This window comes from Pleurodeles waltl, chromosome 11 (genome assembly GCF_031143425.1).
Source record: "Pleurodeles waltl isolate 20211129_DDA chromosome 11, aPleWal1.hap1.20221129, whole genome shotgun sequence".
Taxonomy (NCBI): Eukaryota; Metazoa; Chordata; class Amphibia; order Caudata; family Salamandridae; genus Pleurodeles; species Pleurodeles waltl.
In genome coordinates, this window is record NC_090450.1 from 354,821,260 (window position 1) to 354,844,703 (window position 23,444).

The 23,444-nt window shown below is 41.7% G+C and overlaps 1 protein-coding gene across 2 annotated transcripts in view; it reads right to left on the reverse strand.

Annotated features, from left to right (window-relative positions):
- CROCC2 (ciliary rootlet coiled-coil, rootletin family member 2) overlaps positions 1-23,444 on the reverse strand; it is an 878,259-nt gene that overhangs the window by 670,084 nt on the left and 184,731 nt on the right. For both annotated transcript variants that reach the window (XM_069213663.1, XM_069213664.1), the window contains one exon: positions 12,010-12,209. In XM_069213663.1, the coding sequence (XP_069069764.1) occupies positions 12,010-12,209 (200 nt within the window). The remainder of the gene's footprint in view (positions 1-12,009; positions 12,210-23,444) is intronic.

Below are 23,444 nucleotides of genomic sequence, written 5' to 3' on the forward strand. Positions count from 1 at the left end.
TATCTTCATCTAGGTCCACAACCCCCTCAAAGGTTTCAAAACTGCAATCTGCTCTTTGAATATAGGAGGTCCTTGGTCCACAATGAACACATTAGAAATCTTTTCATGTCTTAAAATTATTTTCATTAGTTTATAATAAAAATAAACAATGAACTAGTACAGCAGTTACAAACATTCCGTGCTCCCAGCTGTGCAGTAAAGAGGGGAATGGAGGGGGTCTTGGCTCTCCATTGTTTGGCAATGTCCCATTTAGTGAGCATGCACCCTAACCTCCCACCCCTCCACCCTTTCAGAATGTGCTATCCCTGGAGGCCATTCCATGCCAGAGAAACTCACAGAAGAATGAATTTGGGGTCCCACCCAATGGGAAATCCTATAACCGTATAGAAAGGATTCTAACCAGTATTGTTGCATTCTTGGGTATTCTCAAGCAGTATATAGCCTGTCACCCACAGGGTCTCCGCAGCCACATCATTTGCCACAATCTGTGTGGTGTATAGCAGACCCTATGCAATTACCTAAATTGGATGAGCCTTGTCAGTGCTGGGGTCACTAGTTGTTTGGACGCCATTTTTGCATCTACCCATTCCTCATCATCTAGCTTGCCGATGTCCAAGGCCCATTTAAGGAGCACTGTAGAATTTGGGGTATTAATCACTAGAGTCCTGTAAAACTGATGTACCTTTTTGGTCGGTTTCCCTCATTGTGCACTTGGGTTCCAGTGGTTTGTATTAGGAAGTGAGGTTGGTTCCCTTCTTATAAGTTCAAGGTGTGCTGGAGTTTAAAGTAGAGGAACAACTGGGATCTGCGAATGGAGAAATCCGATCACAGTTGGCCAAATTATAACATGGGCCCTTGTGCCCAGACATACGCTAACTTGCAGATGCCTATTTTGTCCCATTTCTAAAAAAAACCTGTAGTTGTGACTCTGCTCAGGCCAGGTCCCCTGCCACAGAAGTGTTTCCCTGATTATTTTTTGACTCCACCCCATCCACTTTAGAGCTTTATGTCAGCAGTCTACATGGATTGCCATGATTGGGGGTATCCCTGGTGGGGCTCCAGTGCCTTACAACCAAGACAGTAGTACTGAGCCCCAGATTCACTTCACTTCCAGGCAGAGAGCCAGATCGCCCATGTCCCCGAACAACAGGTCATTGAGCGGGAGCATCTGGGCTGCCCAGTAATAGCGCTTGATGTCCAATACCCCCATGCCCCCATCTAATGGCGCCTGGATACATTTGGTGTGGGCCACACTTGGGTGGTGGTGATTTTGAGGCAGGAAGGGTGTCTCCCCAGAGGTATGACTGATCTTGGATTGCAGCCTGCCAAACCATTTTGACGGTATCTCCTGCGGGTAGAGCTGAAGGGTGTAAATCAGTTGGGGAAGTGTAATCATTTTAAGTAGGGCAATATGGCCCAAGGGATTAAGAAGAAGCCTGCTCTAGCTTGTCATGCGATTCCTAACTTTGTCCTCAAGGGGTGCTATACTGTGCCCCTAACATACCTCTAGGGCAGTAGACACCCCCAATCCCAGACACATAAATGGACCTTGTATGGTATTTCTGGATGTGTATACAATATCTAGGTGGAAAGGGCCACTAAGGTAACCGAACATGACCTGCCCCAATCATGACAGATGCCTGCTGCCTCTCCAAAATATCTGTAACATATTGATCAAGCCGTGGACCGAGGTCACTGGTTTCTGCATGAAAATGAGGGCAAAGGCAAAGAAGTAGAGTTACAGGGGGCAACCCTGGCTGGTGCCCCTCAGGTTTGGGAAACTCTGGGATGTTGCACTATTGACCCTCACCCTTGGGTTACTGTATAACAGTTGACCATCCTTGCAGATATAGGTACTGAAGTTCATGTGTTTTCAGACCTCATGAAGGAAGGGCCATTCAACAGAGTCAAAGACCTTCTTGAAGGTCCAATCAGGCTATAAACGTTTGCTCGGGTAGCTCGTGGGCATGTGCCAGTATGTTGTGAAGCCTTCCTAAGTTGTGTCTCATTCCCTGGCGTGGAGCCATTTGAATTTTTATGGATTAGGGAACAAATAACTTTACCAAGTCTTAGGGCAGGTGCGTTCACTAGTATGTTAGTTTCAATGTTGATCAGAGAGATTGGTGTGTAAGAGGCACAAACCGTTGTTTGGGGAGCACCAATCCAGTGGTTTCACAAGTCTAGGAGAGTTGCAGCCCAAAGAGCCTCATTAAACATTTCCAACAACCATTAGGCCCTGGTGCCTTTCCCATGGGCATACTCTAGTACAGTGTGAAGTTCCTCCACCAGGAGTGGCAGTTCACAATCACTTTTGCCTTCCTTGGAAAATCTTTCCTTTTGCATTCCTTGGATAGTCTAGGCACCAGCAGATCCTGTATAATGGGGCGTTGGGATTCCAGTACCGGGGCTGGGTATGATCCATATAAATATTCATAAAGTCCACGAAGGCTTCAGCTATTCCTTGTGCATTGTGGATCATACCACCACTAATAACCCTGAGACTCACCACTGACTTTTTAGTGGCTAGTCAGTAAATGAGCTTATAGGACAAACCTGTAGCCTAACATCTATCCCTTTAAATGGAAATATTGAAATTACCAATCCTGCAATAAAAAACAATCAGAGGAAGAACAAAGGGTAGACCAGCAGTCTATAGCCCGGTCGAACTCAAGCTTAAGAATCAGTAAAATATCGCTACAAGTACCATGGCTTCTAGTCATTCAGCTCGAAAATTGTGCCACAGACCATGACCTAAAACGAATTTCCAAAATGTTTATTTTAACCCAGTCCCTAGTCCCTAAGCAAAACAGGGAGATTGCTTCCAAGCTACAAAGCATTAATATGGACTTTAAAGCAGACCATAATAATGCTCTTATTCTGTTGACGGGCGGTTTTAATAGGAATGTATTCTCTATTCCTTACGATGATCAATTTACTACATTGGAGCATCTCAACTGGGGCATTTTGCATCAAGTGTTACCTATATCCGAAAGATGAGATAAATTAAGAGAATCCTTCATGAATTCTTGTGTCCATGCCAGTCTCCGAGTTCTAAATGGGAGATTCAGGGGTGACCAAACGCCTACATTAACCCATACCACTGACTACACTATAGCAAACATAGCGTTATTCAAATATATAACCAAGTTCCTTATTGAACCTCACACTGAAAGTGATCACTTTGTGCAGCATCTAGAGCTTTCATCAGATACGAATCTAAATCCAACAGCAATAGGTTCGCTCATACATTATATATGTGAAAAAAAACTAATGGAATGGAGATCTTGGGTTGGTCACCGAACAGTCGTGCAATTCCTATTTGAGCAGCTGGAGAAATACTTCTAGAACCCGCTCGTGATTTGGGAACCAGTAACTACCAACCACACTTGAAAACCGCACCAACTGGCCATCAGGTCAAGAAATAAACATTGGTATACAGCAGCCTTAAGGTTATTGAAAAAGGAAATTAACCAGGAATTAAGGGTTTGCAACAAAAATCGACAGGAAAGAGAATGCCAAGAAAAGGTTAAAGTGTTGCATCTAAAGAGTAAATCCGCAATCCAGGCAGCAAAAAGTTAATATTGTAATGAATTTTAGACGAGGATTCTCCATGCCATCAAGGTAGAGAACTCTAAGAAGTTCTGGTCTACTATGAACACTTTATAAAAGGACAGCGTATTAACAAGTAATTCAAACATCTGCGAAAGTGAATGGTTCAAATATCTCAACAAGTCACAAAGCTGAAAGGTCCCAGAGGAAGCCATTGAACTGGCTAATGAGAATACCTTCCACAGCCCACCAACAGGCTTCGATGTAGTAAACCCAGGGTCTTAATATTTGGATTGCCAACTAGCACTGCAGTTTACACATAATCGCAGGTGAGAAAATTAATTTTAAAAAGTTGCATGAACGTGCCCTGGAATCAAAAGGCCTCCCTAAACGCATGATTAAAACGATGCTCTGGTCTGAAAAATTAACAACCTTATTCAAATTCATTCTGGCAAGCAAACAAGTGCCTGACTCTTGGCATGGGGTGGTTAGCCATCCAATTTTTAAGGGAGAGATAGGTCTGACCCATCAATCTACTGCCTGATCTCTTTACTCAATGACAAAGGCAAATAATTTGAAGGTCTCTCACTTAAAGATCTAGAGGCTTGGGTGGTAGAGAATAAAATAATCCCAATAAATCAAATGGGTTTAGCACCCTTACTCTCTTACTGACTCCCTACTAATCAATAAAACAAAGGCCAACCAAGCACCACTTTACTTATGCTTTGTGCCCTTTAATACACATTTGACCCGATACCAAGAGCTGCGCTAAAGTCCAAGCTATTATGACTTGGGATTCTATCATCCCTGTTGAGAGGAACTGCCATGCTGTACACTAATATGTGGGTAAGGGTATAGGTTAGGGATGGCACTAAAGTTTCACAAAAGATCTACACCATAACAAGATTGAAACAATGATGGATACTGGCACTATTACTGTTTAACAGCTTCCTTGCAGACCTAACCACTACACTTGACTTAACTTCTACATATCCCCCAGAAACTGGTGACTACCCTACATCTAGTCTCCTTTACGCTGACAATGTCCTCCTACTGAGGCAAGCAACAGTTGGCCTATAGCACTTCCTGAATGCACTGCATGATAAAGCAGAAATTAACAATCTTGAAACCTTAGAAAAACTAAAATCTGGATTATGGGAAAGGTTGACAAATAAAAAAAAGAACAATTTAAATAAATATTTAAGGTTCCTCTTACACAGCTGAGTAACATCTTTTCTGCTCATGCAATATATAAAAAAAACTGAGCCACTACACTCCTTCACTCACTTGAGGCCCTGTCAAAATAATGTTGGGGCTCGTCCCTGGTCCATCTTTTAAAAGTTCCCTAAGCAAAATTACTTCCAACAACTGCATATGGCTGAGTGGAAGAGAAGCAAACATTTTGGACAATACTATATCTAACATCTGTAGTAGGATTTTTCGCCTCCTAGCACCACTTCTCCCCTGTCGAAATTAAGCTTGAATTCTGATTAATCAACCAAACAACTGCCCCACAAAAGCCTTTGCTGAAGACATGCTTTAAACTGGAAATAACTCAGCATTACACACGGCCACCTGCTTTGGTTGGAAATTAAGTACTCAAGTGAAAAAGTTCTGTCATGTAATTTTTAGAAAATCTTTGTTTGACTGGCATATAAGGAGTTTTAGGGATACTCCAGTCACTCTCAGGACTTTCAAGAGGCTCCTCACAAAAAATGAGAACCTTGACAAAAACAAATTAGCAATGTGTGCTCATGCCTAGACGATCATCAATAGTTACTCTGTGCTCACTACCTAATCGTACTTGTGTTTTTCAAGCACAATAAATAAGCTTGTATTGTTCCACTTTGGTAGGTTACCCACCTCTTAACCCCATCCCAGGAAGAAATGTAGATAATATGATAACTTCAATGAATCCGTAGGACATACTTTGTGCACCTGGGCAGTGTTGGTAGGTGACAGATGTTGGCTGAAAGGAATGTTTAATTCAATGTGCATCCGTTCATGTAGGAAAGCAGGAACCGGATCCATTCAAGGAACAAACGTTATTTTAACTGCTTGTTTTGTAAAATTTATGAACCTTGCGGAAAATAAATTGAGATCTACAGAAACAAATTAATTGAAGGGGCGACCTTTTGTTTTTTTTACGTAATAATGATTTTGGTGTACTATTATAAACGTACTTCCTGAATGCAGAAAAGTTCAAGGCAGGTCCTGAAACATCAGCCAAGATATTACAAACAATTTACAGCAATTTGAGAGGAAAAGAAAGTACCTGAGGGAGCTCAACCAACTGTAATAACTGGTGTGGAATTACCCTTCTGTCAATCCTAAGTAAATTCCCAGTGAATATCACTACACAGTCCATTTCTGATGCCATAGACAAGAAGTTAAGAAGAGAATAGGCTGCGTTCTGCAAGGGCAGAGGATGTGTTGATCATATCCTTCCTCTACGCAACATCATGGAGCAGTGCACAGAGTGGTAGAGACAACTATACATCATTTAGTTTGAGAAAGTGTTTGAACATATTCATGGTGACAGCATCTGGCATATAATAAGAGCCTGGGGCATAAAGCAGCAGTGAGTTCTCCTCATCAACCACTTTTATGATAATTTGACTTGCAAGGTGGGAGACAGTGAGTACAGCTTTGAAGTTAAGACCGGTGTGAGTCAGGGGTGTATGATGTAAGCATTGCTTTTCAACCTAGTCATCGATAGGGTGAAGCGACGCACAACTCAAAACCAAGCCAACACACACAAAAATAATTTGAGGACCACCCATTGACCGTAATGAAGTGTGTATTTACTATTCTAACTCCACGCACACTTTGATAGCAGACCGAGGAAAATATAACTTCACTATTAGTTTTTTAATGCACTTGCTCAAAACTTCCCTAAACACACTATGGAGACCGGTCCTCCTATCGCACCGGTCCTCACAAGGACAGTGTTTGTCTGGAACTGACAGTGTTTACCTATGCTACAAGAACCAAACCGGTCCTCACAGCGGGCGGGACGGACGAACACAAACCGGTCCTCACAGCGGGAGGGACGGACGGGTGGACACATCCCGCCCAGAAACCATTCACCAATCAAGCTGGATGGACAGGACCTAGCCAAGACTGAAGGGTTAATTTCCTAAGAAGTAATATCAAACATGATAGGGGGCACAAAGTGGCATTAAGAGCATGCTGAATAAGGCTATGAATGCCTTCAGGATGTTGAACAATGTGTAGAGGTCATCTCAGTACAGCACCAACACCCAGCTGAGGCTTTATCAGAGCTGCATTCTATCCACACACCTGTATGGATCAGAATGCTGGCAGGTGACAAAAAAGTGACATCACTATCAGTCTTCCACACCAGTAAACAAAGAAGAATCTTGCACATTTTCTGGCCACAACAAGGAACTGCTCGCCATATGCAAGCGAAATACCATGGACACAATCATTCTGAGAAAACGATGAAGATCGATAGGACACACCATCAGAAGAGAACAAGACTATCACAAGAACCGCTTTCCACTGGACTCCAGTATGCAAGCGGAAGAGAGAGAGGCCAAAGGACACCTGGAGGCGAACTGTGGAAACAGAAATGAAGACCCTGAACCACAGCTCGGGCACTGTATAGAAACCTGCCCAATACAGATAAAAGTGGAGGTCCTTGGTTGCTGCCTTACATGCCAGTCGACATAACAAGCAGTAAGTATGTTTGTCCTGAACATGTGACGGAAATTGTGTTACATACAATGATTTTGATTAACTGAGCATGAATAAATTGTGTAACTTTGATTATAATTCAGTATATGATTGAGTATAATGATTTGAAAATTAGCCTGCACAACGCAATCTATAGGATTTATAAAAGTCAAACGTTTAACTGAGTTTATTTTACCTCCAGCCCATCTTAAATTTCCCGATTCAAATCGTTCCAAAGTACAGAATCCCAGTCATTCAGGTGTACCCAAGCTACATGATACTACCCTGACGCTGTCTAATAGGTATGAGCCCTTGGTTTCTCTAGAGCAATTAGATTGACCATTAGTAACAAGGTCCCACTCAGAGGAGAACTCCAAGATAAATATATCACACCAGCCTTACCTACAATCTGAGGGAGTTCCCAGTATACCAGGCACAACAGTTTCAGGGATTATTTCCTGGAATGTGGCAGGATTGAAGTAAAAAATGGGAAACCCTGAGTGGCTGGGACTAGTGACAACTAGTCTTTTTATCTGTTGTCAAGAGACATGGCTCATAGAACCGCCGCTTGTTAATGGCTACACTACATATAGGGCCTGATTACAACTTTGGAGGAGGTGTTAATCCGTCCCAAAAGTGACGGTAAAGTGACAGATTTACCACCAGCCGTATTACGAGTCCATTATATCCTATGGAACTCGTAATACGGCTGGTGGTATATCCGTCACATTTGGGGCGGATTAACACCTCCTCCAAAGTTGTAATCAGGCCCATAGTGTTCCGGCAACTAAATCCCCTGCGGGTAGGCCCAGGGGAGGATTAGCCACCTTTGTATCTGTATTGGCAAGGGGTGTGGAGGTGCGTGTAATGGGCACATCCCCCTATTTTTTGGCTCTAACTATGAAACTTTTTGAGCCATTTGATGTGTTGCTGATTAATTATTACAATAATAACTTTGACCATTCGGACACTAGTGTGACTGATAGCCTTGAAATGATAATACATCAGGCCTTGAACACAAGTAAGAAGGATTTAAGAATAATTTAGGCTGGAGCTTTTAACATCCATTGTTGTGAATTAGAGCTTTCAGATTGCTGTGGGCTCTATGATGAAAATGATTGTCCCATTCAACATTTCAAACATTCCCCCTATGGGAACGCTTGAAATCGTTTGATAGTAGCCAATTTTTTGCTCTTCCCGACCCCACTAGTTGAGGGGGTACCGACGCCCAATCTACAATAGATTTTATCATTTATTCTAAAGAGCTTATCCCCTTTTTTGGGAAATTCAACTTGTGTTAGTGATCATAATCCGTTAATTATAGAAACAAGCTTGGGATTGAACAATGTCTCAAGAAAAGAGAGGCGATACCCAGATATGAAGTTCTCAGTTCGTAAAGGCCTAACTATTAAATGGGGGAAAATAGATAGTACCAGTTTTTTTAAATATTTGATTGTGAACAAGTGGACTGACGTTATGATAACTTTGGCCGAAAATAATCCCCCTCATGAAATTGTTTATGCTTTTTCCTCTTTGACAAAGTACATGGCCGAAAAACTTCAGCGTCCTAGTTTAGATAAAGAGAGTGGCCCTTGATGGTTTAATCATGCATGCACCTCTTCTTTAAAGAATTTGAACAAAACAATTAATTGTTTCCCTCAAGATGGACAGGCTATCAAAATCGCAAGAAAGGGATATAAGGGACTCTGCATGGGAGGATCTGATAGAGGCAAGCAAAAATAGAGATACAGCTGCTTTTTGGCGACTGGTTAATTCTTTACTGATGAATGATAAGGTCAAAATGGCCACGGACACTGTCATCCCAGCACAAGCTTGGGTTGACTATTTTTCAAAAACGTTTGCAATAGAGGATAATGAATTGAAGGATGATACGACTCGCTCTATGGTTATAAATAACGCTCTGATTAGTGTGGCCTTCAGTAACACTATATATGTAGTTGATGGAAAACAGGCTATTTTAGATTGCCCATCAGAGAAAGCTCCCAGCCCAGACAGGATCCCATTCGACTTATATAAAGCGCTACCAGATTTTTGGGCACCATTTCTTACTAATGTTTTGAGATCTGCTATAACAGGCCCATTAGTAGATACCTGGAGAGAGGCGATCATTGTCCCAATTTTTTAAAAGGGGGATATCGCAGACCCCTTATGTTATCGACCAATCTCTCTTTTGGATAGCTCGGTAAAGATTTTAGGCCGAGTGATCCTAAATAAGCTGGAAAATTGGGCAATGGAGACTAATTGCCTCTCAGAAGTGCAATTTGGGTTCCGACCAGGGCTGGGTACAGTTGAACAAACACTCAATTTGACCTTGATAGTAGAGAAATACACGAAAGTCAAAAAAGGGTGTGTGCATTTAGCATTTATGGACTTATCATGTGCTTTCGACACAGTTAATCGAGAGAAATTGTGGATGGTCATGTCAAAAATGGGGGTGGACAAGGATATAATTGTTTTACTCAGCAGACTCCATGCATGTACCTCAGCACGAGTCCGCTACTCCCAGGAGGGTGGATTAACAGAAGTTTTCCTCATTAAAAAGGGTAAGGCAGGGCTACGTGCTGGCCCCCTTTCTTTTTCTTCTTTACATAAATGGCTTAGAGAAATTTCTCTGTGAGATGGGGAAGGATCTTCCAAGCATTAATAATACCCCAATTCCAGTACTGCTTTATGCGGATGATGCTGTACTCATCTCAAGGACAGCAAATGGTCTTCAAATTCTATTGAATGCTTTTAATGCTTTTATGGGAAAGCTTGGTCTTAAAATTAATAGATCAAAGTAATTTGTGATGAAGAGTGGGCCAAAGCTTGCAAAAACTAAAAAATGTATTCTGGAGGGGGAAGAAATATCCGAAGGTTACACATTTTAGGTATTTGGGGGTTCCTATTGATGTTGATTTTAATTGCAAGTTTTTAGAAAATGTACACCTAACACAATTTCAAAGAGCTATAGATGCCGTTTTTAGATTTTCAAAAGAATTGGGGCATAAACCTATAAAAGAGTTGATGATTGTATTTTCTAGCAAATGTCTTTCTATCGCGACATTTGGAGCAGGGGTTTGGGGATATGCTGATTCACCAAGTATCCAGGTTGTAGAAAATACGTTTTTAAGGAGGTTATTAGCAGTTCCGCAATCAACTTCGGTAACGTTCTGTCATGATGAAGTGGGCTTGAGGGCTATATCCGATTATATAAAGCTCCAATCAGTATTACTCTGGTTAAAAATCTGGGCAAACCCGGAAGCTCATTTATGTAGGACGGTAATACAGGACTGCCTCTTGTTAACAAGGTCATTGGATATACCTTGGCTTAGATATGTGTGTTTTTCTGTTGTTCTCCCTTGGAGTACGGGAGTTCTTTTCTAAGCCGAATCTTATAAGAAAGCGGGACATAAGAAGGGTAAAGGAAATATATTGGCAGCAAACACAGGACCCGAAGTTAAATTTATGTCTAGAGAAAAACCAGGAGACGACCCAGTCTCAGCAATTCCAACCGATGTTATACCTGGTTGTTACCAGTTCTGAGCGTCAAAAGTTTCTACTTACCAGGTTACACTTTAATACATTGCATTACCTGGTAGCATTTCCTTCCTGCGGAACATGGTTTAAGAATCTTCCATTATGTTGCTGTGATGGAAAATCATCTCAAAGCACATTGAACTTTATACTTTTTTGTAATTTTTATATTATACCAAGAAAACGTTTTTTCCGTCCTGTTCTTTTAGCTAAAAGTATCAGAACTAGCCAGCTCGCTGATTCATATTTGCACAAGTTGGGAGATGTAGAGACAATAGAGGCTATGTTAAATTATATATACGCTGTTTTGGAATTCGGAACATGTATTAATAATGTTTTATTTGCTTTTGAAGTCTGTATGGCTGTATTTATTAAATGTCTTTTATTGTCTATTTGTACCGAATAAAGTATTAAAGAAGAAGAAGCCTGCACTTCTTATTTCTGTCTCTTTCTCCTCTCTCCATTATTGATTTGTATTTTACACTATACATGGTCATTTGTGTTTATGCTCTTTTGTTATTAAATTGTGCTAATAGTTCACATATTGCAAGAGACCAAAACAACATTCTAAATAATTAATCTTTTGTTTTTTTGTACCAACGGCCAAACCCAGATGAAGTGACAAATGAACACCTATTAGCTATTCTATTTTGCTTTGGATTTTGTAAAGTCCATGCGTTTAGTTTTTATTTTCTTCAAAACCAATGAGGATTTTTTTAATGTTTAAGAAAGTTTACTAATAGGACACTGATCAATTAAAATGTGTTAGGTATTACCAATAAACACTGATCATTCAAAATAAATATATATTATTTTTTCCTAAAGACATCTACCCTATCTTCATTTTGAAAGTCACCTGTACTACCTCCACTTGCATACAACCTTTAGTCGAAACAATAATATAAAAAGCTCAGACAGCACTGTAGGTGTAATGGAAACATCTTAAATATCACGGATCTCTCGATTCGTATTTTCCGTCCAGTACAATACTTTCATCTCTAGCTGACTGCTGAAGTCATGCTATAATATTATTAATGATGAGGTTGTATATATCCAGGGTTCTCTTGAATGTAAAATAGCCTGACTTTTTCTGCCTCCCCACTCTTCTGTATTCTGTCTGCTCTTATGCTACCTACTGGGCTGCCAAAGGCTTAGTAACCTCCTATGCTAATAGGAATCCTCCAGACCTTTACCACCTTTGTACCATCCCTCTTTCAAACTTACCCTTTCAGTACTTCAAGACTTGATGTAAAACGCTGTGCATCATGCTGGAGTTCCTCCATAGCCTCCTGAAGGTCCCGCCTTTCGTGCTGCAACTGCTGAGACTGCAACTCAGTGGCCTGTGCCTCCTTCTGACAATCAGACAGCTGCTTCCTAGTGAGTGTCAAGAGCTCCTGTGATGAATCTAGCTGGGAACGCAGCTCCTGGGGACACAGAGAACAGATGCACGTTTTAAAATGAAGACCTTGATCTAAGCGTTATCTGCTACTCTTCATGTGCAGCTTTTTTCCTGCCCCTCAGATCAATCATCATGAGAACGCAAAATGTACAGTTGAGGACAGATGGTTGCAGTACAATGACAGTGGGCAGCAAAAAGGTGCAAATAGCTATTTGAAAAAAAAAAAAGTTTCTACTCCTGAGCCTATCACACATATCCTGCCCAAGCATGTGATGCATGCCAATCTCTTTGATCATTATTTATCTCCGAGTGGGGAAAACTAGAACTAGCCTTACAGCCATATCCGCTTGCATTTAACTTGGGTTCCAGGGCATTGGACCTTTCATCTTCTGAGCACATGATTTTGAAAATACTTTATACTTCTAAATTTTTTTTTGTAATCAAGAAAAGAGAAATTATTATTTAAAAGGAGAGGAAATGCATTTTACTTAACTACTTCTTCTCCAGATGCCCTTGAGTGAACATATGCAGGTTCAGTCAATCCAATTTCTTGATCTAATAATAAGACTATTTTATACGGTTATTAAAAGTTATTAAAATTTTTTACAATTAATACAAATATAAAAGCATGAGACTGACCTCAGAAACATACAATCCATGCTCATTTGTGATTTGTTAAAACCACTGTTATAGCCAAAAACAACCAAATGACATGCGGGGCAATGTAATCAACATTTAAAACACATAGGAATTACTGCACAGGTTACTCGCTGCTAGTGGCGGCATTGTTCCCTAAAGTGCTGGTGTGCTAAATATGGCAATAGCAGCCACAAAAATGTACATAATTGTCAATGAGAGACATATATATATATATATATAAACTATAGAACCACAACCAAGCTTTTGCTTTAAACAATTGCTGCCCGATTACATCACACTGAGGTTGGTTGTTATTGCATTATCTTAAAGAGGTTATGGAGCCAAAGTAAAAAGAGGCCTCACTAATCAGTCAACAGTTGCCTGCAGTGCTCCTAGGCTGCTGCTGGACAAGGGGGAGTAAGAAAAAAAAAAGACTCAAATCTGTTACTCAGGTTGTGCAGCAAGTCAGACTTTAAGGCCCCAGAGCTCACAGCTGAAGCCCCCTAAGGGCACCTGGGACATAGCATGAGCCGGCCCTGGATGGTGACGGTCCCCAGGGCCATCAGCGGCTCCTCGAAGGTGGTCTCACGGCCCCCTCCAACGAGTATAGCCCCAGGGAGGTAGTGGTCGCTGGGGCTGCAGGGGGAGGCCATGCGGCCCCTTGCATTGAATTATATTTAAGCCCTGGGGGTGGTGGTCCCTTCAGCTGCGAGGGGCCAGGTGGCCCCCTGCACAGAATGTTTTTAGCCCGGGAGGGTGGGTCTTGCCTGGGGCCAAAACGCTTTTTCTTTTACATTTTACTGCAAATTCACAGAGGATCTGCAAATCAGTGGCAAAATTGAAAAACTAAAATTGCAGGCTCCAGCACCTTTAAAAAATATCTGTCTATTTTCACATTTTCACCCCCAAAATGTAAATGTAAACTATGCAAAAAGAGCCCCCAAATTGTAGTCCAACAAAAACGTTATTAAATATTTTTACGTCATTATTGAAATATACATTTGATTACAATTATTGGTCATTTTTGGAGAAAGATGATAGATCACCTCTGTATATAGGATGGGTGTTGGGTGTGGAGGGGAAAGGGGAAAGGGGATGATGGGGATGTTGGGCTGCATGGGGGATTGGCCGCAGGGCATTCCTGCTGCGCACGGCCAAAGGCTGTGCATGGCAGGAGATTGGCTTTACTTATGGTATTAAAATATTACTTTGCTTCAAAAAAAAAAACTCCTCGATATTCACTGCTAATTACCTCACATAATACATCACTCATGACATCTCCATGAAATTATTGATGAGAAAGCTGTGCATTGCGGGAGGGGAACGAGTTATACTTACCTTAGAGAACGAATTATAGTTATTGAGATAACAATAACAGGTGAATTTCTGTGGTTTTTAGAGTTTAAAGCATTACGTTGTTATTGAACATTTCACCCAACTATAATGTTACTTCAACCTTTGTTTTTTTCAGTGAATACAGATCAACTCAACAACTGGTGCACTGGCTTTAGGACCTGGTACATTTAAATGGTCCAATCGAGGCATAAGGAAAGGAACCAATAGTGCATCAACAACAGTGACAAAACAGCACGATAGGTTTGCATACCGCGTACAATCTTATTGATAATGTCACAGTCTCAGGAGAGGAGGGGGAGCAGTGAGGAATCTACAGCAAGCTGTAATATCTACTAGAAGCATTAATACTGTAGGTGTGTGACTCTTCTTCCTGTAGTTTCATCACCCTATAAATGAAGCCCAAAGCAATAACCTTGAGAAGTTGGGAATGAATACAGTGGATTGACTAAAGAAGCCATGAAACACAACCCTGGCAATGCCTAAGTTATGAGGGAACGGTGTTTAGCTAAAGTATGTAAGAATCAACAGGTGGCTGTCTGGCAGAAGCCAACCACCGAAAAGCCTTTGGTGAGAGCCGCAGCAGCAGTGAAGGGAGCAAGAATATTGGTTAGGGGATCTTTTTAATCTAATGCATGGCATATTTTAATACTAAGGTTAACCCTGTTCCAATGATCCACATAAGTGTATTTTGGCAGCCAAGATGACATCTACAACTTCAGGTGGCAAAGAGTAGGGCTCTAGTAGGCATTGCTGAATCTCTACATGTGCAGCCTCAGAGGTTGGGGACTGGAATAAAGGACCTCACCATTGTTGTGCAAGTGCAGGCCCAATCTGTGCCGGTGGTATCAGATAGAGATTGAACAGTCTGGATGATATGCAAAGGTTGGTGCTGCCAGCAATGCTGAACCCTTTAGGAGCATCAAAACTTCCTATACAGCTGGTGTAATTGTTTCACCAGGAAGCTAAGCACAGTGAACCTGTCATGGCTTTGTTTTTTTTAACCACTCGTCTTTGATGGGCATGTCCATGAGGGATGCTGTTGGACTTTTTTGCTTATGCAGGGTCATCCCCAATCTTTTTGCCTCCTGCCTCCTATTTTTCTGACCTGTTGCTGTTGGCTTTTGAACTCTGAGCACTTTACCACTGCTAACCAATGCTAAAGTGCATATGCTCTCTGTGTAAATTGTATGTAATTGGTTTATCCATGATTGGCATATTTGATTTATTATTAAGTCCCTAGTACTGTGCACTAGAGGGGCCCAGGGCTGGTAAATCAAATTCTACTAGTGGGCCTGCAGCACTGGTTGTGCCACCCACGTGAGTAGCTCTGTAATCATGTCTCAGACCTGCCAAAGCAGTGTCTGTGTGTGCTGTTTTTACTGTAAATTCGACTTAGCAAGTGTACCCACTTGCCAGGCCTAAAACTTCCCTTTTCTTACACGTAAGGCACCCCTAAGGTAGGCCCTAGGAAGCCTCAAGGGCAGGGTGCAGTGTATGGTTAAGGTAGGACATATAGTAATGTGGTTTATATGTCCTGACAGTGAAATATTGTTTAATTCGTTTTTCACTGTTGCAAGGCCTGTCTCTCTCATAGGTTAACATGGGGGCTACCTTTAAATCTGATTCAAGTGTAGATTCCCTTTGGGAGCGGATGGACATGTGGAGTTTGGGGTCTCTGAGCTCACAATTTAAAAATACATCTTTTAGTAAAGTTGATTTTAAGATTGTGTATTTGAAAATGCCACTTTTAGAAAGTGGGCATTTTCTTGCTTATACCATTTCTGTGACTCTGCCTGTTTGTGGATTCCATGTCTGGGTCAGTTTGACAGTTGGGCTTGTTGCACCTCACACTAGACAGTGACACAACGGGAGCTGGGATGTAGCCTGCATATCCTGATGAGCCATCTGTGCTAGGAGGGAGGGGAGGAGTGGTCACTTACACCTGAAAGGGCTGTGCCTGTCCTCACACAATGCAGTCTCCAACCCCCTGGTTATTGTCTGGGGCCTGGCCTGGGCAAGGCAGGATTTCACATTCAAAAGAGACTTTACTTTGAAGTAGGCCTACTTCAAAGGAGAAATTGGGTATAAGAAGGGCACCCAAAACCACAGACTTTAGAAACACTTCTGGAACCAAGAGGAACCTCTGCCTGGAGAAGAGCTGAATAGCTGAGGAAGAAGAGCTGCCCTGCCTGTGACTGTGCTTTGTGGAGCTATCCTGCAGTTGCTGCTTCTGCCAGAGTAAGAGGGCAAAGCCTTCCATCTTGAGAAGAAATCTCCAAGGGCTTGATCTAGAGCTTGCTTCCTGTTGTTTGAAGTCTCAGGGACAGCAAGGACTTCTCTCTGCCAGCACCTGGAGTCTCTGGAGAGACTCCTACTCTGCCCTGTGGTGCCCATCCAGTTCCTGTGACCCTGAAAGGAGAAGCTGGAAGCCTAAAGACAAGGAAATCCACTCAGAGCGCTGTGCGGGGAAAAAAGTTGCTGCGACTCCGAATCGGCGGCTGAAAAAAATGACACGCTGCCAGCTCTGCAGCTGAGAAACGACGCTCGCAGGAAACGCGACCGAAGAATCGACGCACAGAGCAGGAGAAACGGTGCGCAGCATCGCTGACGGAGGCTGGGAGATCACAACCTGCGCTGCAGGGTTTTCGGATCATTGTGCGGCTAGCAGCGCTATTGTGTGTTTAAAACTCCTTAATTACTCTTTTTGCATTTTTACTGTTAACTTGACCTGTGTATGGTGTATGTTTGTCGTTTTGGTCTTGTTTTGTTTAGCTAAATATTTCCTATTTTTCTAAACTGGTGTTGTGTCATTTTGTAGTGTTTTCATTAAGTTACTGTGTGTGTTGGTACAAATACTTTACACCTAGCACTCTGAATTTAAGCCTACTTCTCTGCCAAGCTACCAAGGGGGTAAGCAGGGGTTAGCTGAGGGTGATTTTCTTTTACCCTGACTAGAGTGAGGGTCCTTGCTTGAACAGGTGATAACCTGAATGTCAACCAAAGACCCAATTTCTAACAGATGCCCAAACATCTCTTGAGATTCCAGTGGAATAGATCCATGTGTGGTGACGTAAGGTGACATCTGTGCCTAATGGATCGAGTTGTGGTGCCCACAGAATACACTTCACACTGAGTGAGTGACTTTGGGATCTATTTGGAAGAATCCAAACCGTCAATGACCACATGAAAGAACAACTTTTTCATGCAATTAAACAGACTGATAACTGCTAACTAGGCCAACTCCCACATGTTATGGGCACAGCAACACAGTAAGCATGTGCCATTTGCCATGTGGAGAATGAGAATGCAAGAGGCAAAGACTTTTTGGCCCTTAGAATCTAGCCGCTTAGGCTCTCAGCCTGGAGGGGGTCGTAGTAAAGGCATTTTGGTTCAACATAGCAGAGGAGGTTTAGACCACTGGATTCTCTAGAGGGATGTGAAATAAATAATTTGGGTTGCACAGTGTCGACAGGGACCATCAAATAATATTTGTTTGTATGTCAGGCTACAAAAATGCAGAGTGCATGGGGGTCAGTGCCTTGGAGGGCATTCTGCCTGAATACCTAGACCTGGAAAGAGTTGGCCAACGAAGGTGAGAACCATAGCTTTATATTTTCCAACACTGGTACTGGTTCAGATGACCAGGAAGAGATCTACAATGGGACTCTCAATGGCCTTGCAACCAAGACTTTCTTGAGGAAGAAGGGGCTTTTCCTTCTTATGTTGTCCGTGCTTTTTGTGGGACACCCCTTTGAAAGATTGTTCCCTGTGGGTCTACTTACTGGAAGACTATTGTGCCGTCACATCCTTGCGGTCCTAGGCCAAAAAACAGCTTGGCCTTCTGGTCTCTGTTGGACATTTGGGTCATCATTAAACAGGAGCCTAAAGCATCTTTATATCCTTCCATCACTAGAACCTCTGGTCTGTAACCGCCTAATCCCAGAAGCTTGAAGTTGAGTATGTTCCATAGACCCTTCATATTTAAACTTACATGAGGTTTAGTCAGTTGAGAGTTGACCCTCTGCCTGCCTGCATATGGATGGCTTGTCTCAGTCTTTAATGGCAGTAAATGTCCAGTACTTTGGAGCTTCATGCCTCTTATTAGATTACTACAAAGAAACACTGATGAGGATATTACAAGCTGCTTGATCTGAGAAGAACCCACATACTCCAAGGTATTCCAAGAAACTTGCTACGTGTATACAGCTGTCTAATGAGTTTTGTCCTACTCACCTTCTTAAAATTCTATTTCAGCTATTGCATCTCTCAAGTAAGCTTAATTAAGTTTTTCAGTTTACAATAATCTTTTTTGCTGCAGTGAAATGCAAAAGCATTTCAAACATCTTTTGAGAAGCACCAATGCCTTGCTATTCTCATGTCAGGCAAACAGGGAAGGCAAGTAATGATGGTCACATCTGTTCACTGTAGTAGAACGCAAGTAGCATTTCAAGCCTTGTATCTGGCATCCACACACACTGCTGTGCATTAGTGCCTCACCACACATGTTAACCAATAGAAAAAATCATAGACGTGTGTACACACCACATCTGTGGTTCCAACCCACGTGAATGCAAGGCAAAAGACACACCATTTGGGGCCAGCGCTGTGACACGCACACATCTTGTGGTTACAATCGCTTTTCTACATTTGTTCTGTTCTCCAAGCCACATGTCAGTGATACACACACTACTTAAGCCTGTTGTGGAAAATTAGATATTAATATGAACATTTGCCTGCATTTCACAGTGGTAGACATAGTTTACCATTCTGTGATGCAAAAACTGATTTCAGTATGAACATTTGCAGTGTTATTTGACTATTGCAGTTTTCTTAAAGTTATGAAAAATTACAAGACATTGTCGAGCACTATCGTTCAGCATTTAATTTAGGTTTATTTTCTTTGCCTATTTGTTCACCATGAAGACAGTCAACCCATCGTCACAATTTTTAGAGTTACCTGGTGACCCACCTATTGGATGAAGACAGAGGTTTCAGACCTATTATAGGGAAACCGGTGTCTCCAGAATCGGGCCAGAAAGGGAAAAATCTGCACTGTTGAAATTATTGGCTTTGAAGGAAGATTGATGTACAAAGATCTTCTTGCTACAGCCCCAAATGGGGGTGAGGAGCTGGAGGATTACTAAGAAGTACTTTAAACAATTCAGATAAGATTCGATCTTCAGCCAAGCTTGATTGTCTTTAGACATCCATTTTTCAAGAGATTTCAGAAAGTAGGGGAGGATTTGGACTCTTGCAATACTTCCTTTTGTAAATGTGCAACAGAAAACCAGTTTGAACATTTTAGAGATCAACTGGTGTGTGATCAAGTTATCAGCCATTGTGTAGTCAAAGGCATTTAAAACTGCTCTCCATCGGTGGGTGAGACAATCAAGACTGCAAAGACTATTTAAACACTGCAGTTGTTGGCCAAGGAATGTGATGACAAGTTGGTGAAGTCAGTAGAAGCAGTTCATTCTTAAAGTGATAATGTACAGAGAAAACATCTGGATCATCCTAAGCATTTTTTAAGCAAACCAATATTTGCTTCATTTGTGGCAGACAGACACTTCGGAAGGGTCCCTTGTCTTGCCAGAAATGTGAAGAGAAGAATTTGCAGCAAACTAGGACACGAAGTTTGCAAGTTTGTCAGAGCTCCAAATGTTTTTAATGAGAAGATAGCAAGTGTTTCTGATAATCAGTCCAGTGCTTTTGAAGAGGAATGTGTACACAGTGGAATGTGAGATATGGTGCTTGCTGTAGGTGAGGATGTGGTGAAGAAGGGAAATCCCTCCAAGTTTGTAGTCCCAATTGTTGATGACCTGGTGAGGAACAAAACTCCTCAATTATTAATAGGAGGATCACTATGATCACACAGGAACAGTTTATCAAAACCTACTAAGATAATGCCCTCGAACCACAAGATTGCGCCCCAGTGTCCTATGAAGGGAACAAAATTGAGGGTAATAGATTTAATTGAAGACTCTGTAGTATTCAAGGGAGATTAATTCAAGGGAAGGTTTATATGGCTACAAAAGAACGCAACATACTTGAGTGATTCCACCAGGTTCTATTTGGCATGCTGTTGAAGCCAGGTGCCAAAGAAAAGACTCTGGCAGCAGTGTGATGATGGAGGCGTTGAACAAGTATATAAAGGTGTTTTGGGATGGTTTCAGTGAGAAAGGGATTCGGACATAAAATTAACATAAACAAAGGGGCTATGGGGGTTACTACAACTTTGGAGGAGGTGTTAATCCGTCCCAAAAGTGACGGTAAAGTGACGGATATACCACCAGCCGTATTACGAGTTCCATAGGATATAATGGACTCGTAATACGGCTGGTGGTATATCCATCACTTTACCAACAATTTTGGGACGGATTAACACCTCCTCCAAAGTTGTAATAACCTCCTATATCTGTTAATCCCAAGAGGTGTGCCCCATTCAGCCTCAAGGAGGACTTGAAGAAAGAACAGATGTATTTGTGCAAAAAATGGATTCACTGAACCCACTGAACCTTTGCTTTGGTTATTCCCCTTAGTAGTAGCACCTACGTGCAATGACAAACTGAGGGAGTTTATTGACCTTCACAATCTTAATAAGGATATTTGAGTGGATTCACACACTCTACCTAATATCACAGATTTGTTAGCCACAGCAGTAGGTGCAAGATGGTTCACCAGACTGGATCTAGCTTTAGCCTATCACCAAGTTTGACCCTGAATTAAGACACCTGACTGCATTGATATCCCCAGTGGGTACTTTCTAGTAGCCCTGGACACCTTTCAGCTGACCTCTTTGGCATCTGTACTTCAACAATTAATGTTTCACATGCTCAAGAAGGTCAAAGTTATGGTCATTTTCAAGATAATTTTCTAGTTTATGCAGACATTGTAAGTGGATGTTGAACAAGTGATAAAGGAGTGTGTGATCTACTTCATTGGCAAAAAGATTCTTAACATGTCTTCTCCTTTGATGTCGATCAAGCTGCCTTCTGGGTCCTGGAATAAACTTACTGGGGCCCTTTATCTCTTTGCCCAGTCATTTCTGATCTGTGTTTGCACTTGTTGATTATTATTTAGAGCGGTCCAGGATCAAGTTTACTGCTGAACCTAATTCTAGAACAGCTGCTGAATTTTTGAAAGATGTTTACCATATGGAAGGCCTTCTGGAGACTGGAATTCTGACAATTCAGTTCAGTTAGCGTGCATGGACGTTGAGAATTTCCTTCAAACCTGTGGCAAAAAACATTTCAAAAGCTTGCTCTATCACTGTGAGACTAACAGTCTTGTTGAACATATGACTAGTGTCTTCTGGGGAATGTATACGAAGGGCTTTACTTCACTAATGTGTGGTCCCAAATGCTGTCAGGGCAATGCTTTGGTTCTACCTGACCCACTCCGCAATCAGCTACAAAGGTGGACCATTCCGAACTATTGAGAATTAAGAAGCCCATCAGAGTTTAGTCCAGTATGCAGGTCCAAATGTCTTCAACAAGGTATTTCCAGCTGGGACCTGAATTTGATTGTCACCAATAGTGCTGAGGATTTCCAGGGAAAACATGAACAGGAATTTAAGGAGAGAGAAAACATGGCAAAGAGAAAGTTTTTGAGGTTGGTGACTATTAAGAAACCAGGTCATGTGAGGAAAGGTGACAGCAAGTGTGGTGAACCAGTTGTTGACAAAGTCTTTTGTAATGCAGTTTGAGCGCATGATCATCACTGGTGGACTGTGGTCAGAATGGTCAAGAATGGGGGTGAGGATTTAACTCTGTTCGAAGAAAAGTGTGAGTCAAGGAAGGAGTATGTTCTCGCTGGTGGATGGAGTTGAACCATTTAAGAAAAGCTCTTGAAAGTCATGCTAAGGCATTCCCCAATTGAGCTTTCCCCTTACGTTAGATAGTTTTTTATTGCTAATATTGTTCTGAGTGTTTTTTTTTTTTTTAAAGAAAAGTCATGTACTATCCTTCACTGCTTCCATCATTGGATTCTGTAGTCTATAACCACATCATGTTAGAGGCTTGAAGAATGTTATGTTTAAACTGCATTTAGAGGTTTAGTCAGTTGCAAGCTGATGCTCTGCCTGCATGCACATAGGTAGCTTATTTATGTCCTTACTGCCAAATATACGTCTGCTACTTTGAAAGTTCACGTCTCTATTATTGAATTACTAGTGAGTCGCAGGCTTAAAGGTTGTGTTCTAGCCCAAGACACAACAAGCATATATCTTATGGATCTGACAAGCACATCTTCTTAGGGTGTATCTGCAACAGGGTGTAAATCCAAAAATCCTAGGAGGAGACATTCAATCTGGATGTTGTTGTTGAAAGCGGAGCTGAGGAACTTGTCAGAGAAGCACCAAGAGCAACTCTGCACCCCTGCTGATGAGACGAAAAAAACATGCGTCAATGGCGTCTTATGTAATTAATTGCTGTCATGTCTTGGGTGAGTGGAGCTGCATCTGTGGCCAAATGGTACCACCTGGAGGTGGTAGAGAGCGACTACTGGGTGAAAAGGTTCCAAAATAGTCTGGCATTTAAAGAATAGTCGTATGGAGGAAAATCTGAGGGAAAAGGAATCCATCAGAAAAGGAATTTTGATGAAATTCTCCATATTCTCAGACCATTAACGGATTCACATATACAATGAGGTTTCAAAATTGTTTCTATTTTGTTGGAAAATCGTATTTGTACCAATGGTTTCCTGTTGTTTTTAGCTTAATTTGAGTGAGACAGCTCTTTTGCTCAAATGCCAATAAGGAACTGAGATCATGTATTTTATTGTATTTGTTTATTATTTAATTAGCTAAACGATGCCATCACATTAGTTCATGTCAGTATTTAGAGGCACTGGTGAACTGACACAGTATACGTAAACCCCATCAGTTAGTGCTCAAAGACAAATCTGCCTCCAAATACATACATCATGATACATGAAAGTGTAGCACAACATATTAAAATTCCTCAGACAAGACCATATAGTAAAGTTAACGCAGCAGCCAATTCTTGCTCATAAAGAAGTGAGACAGGGACAAGGGAATGTCCATTTTCTTGAAGTAGAGAAGGAACAACTATACTTCCAGGAGTGGCCAGCGGCTTTCTGCCTTCAGTCTGAGAATGTGGACTGGCAGTGCTTATCTCTGCCAGATGTGAGCTAAAAGGGTCCCAGAAGTCTTCAGGCCTAGACGTGGGGTGCTGCAATATGGCATATGCCCCTTAAAGGTCATTACACACAGCCAAGTCTCTCATCTGGTCATCTTGCTTCAGAG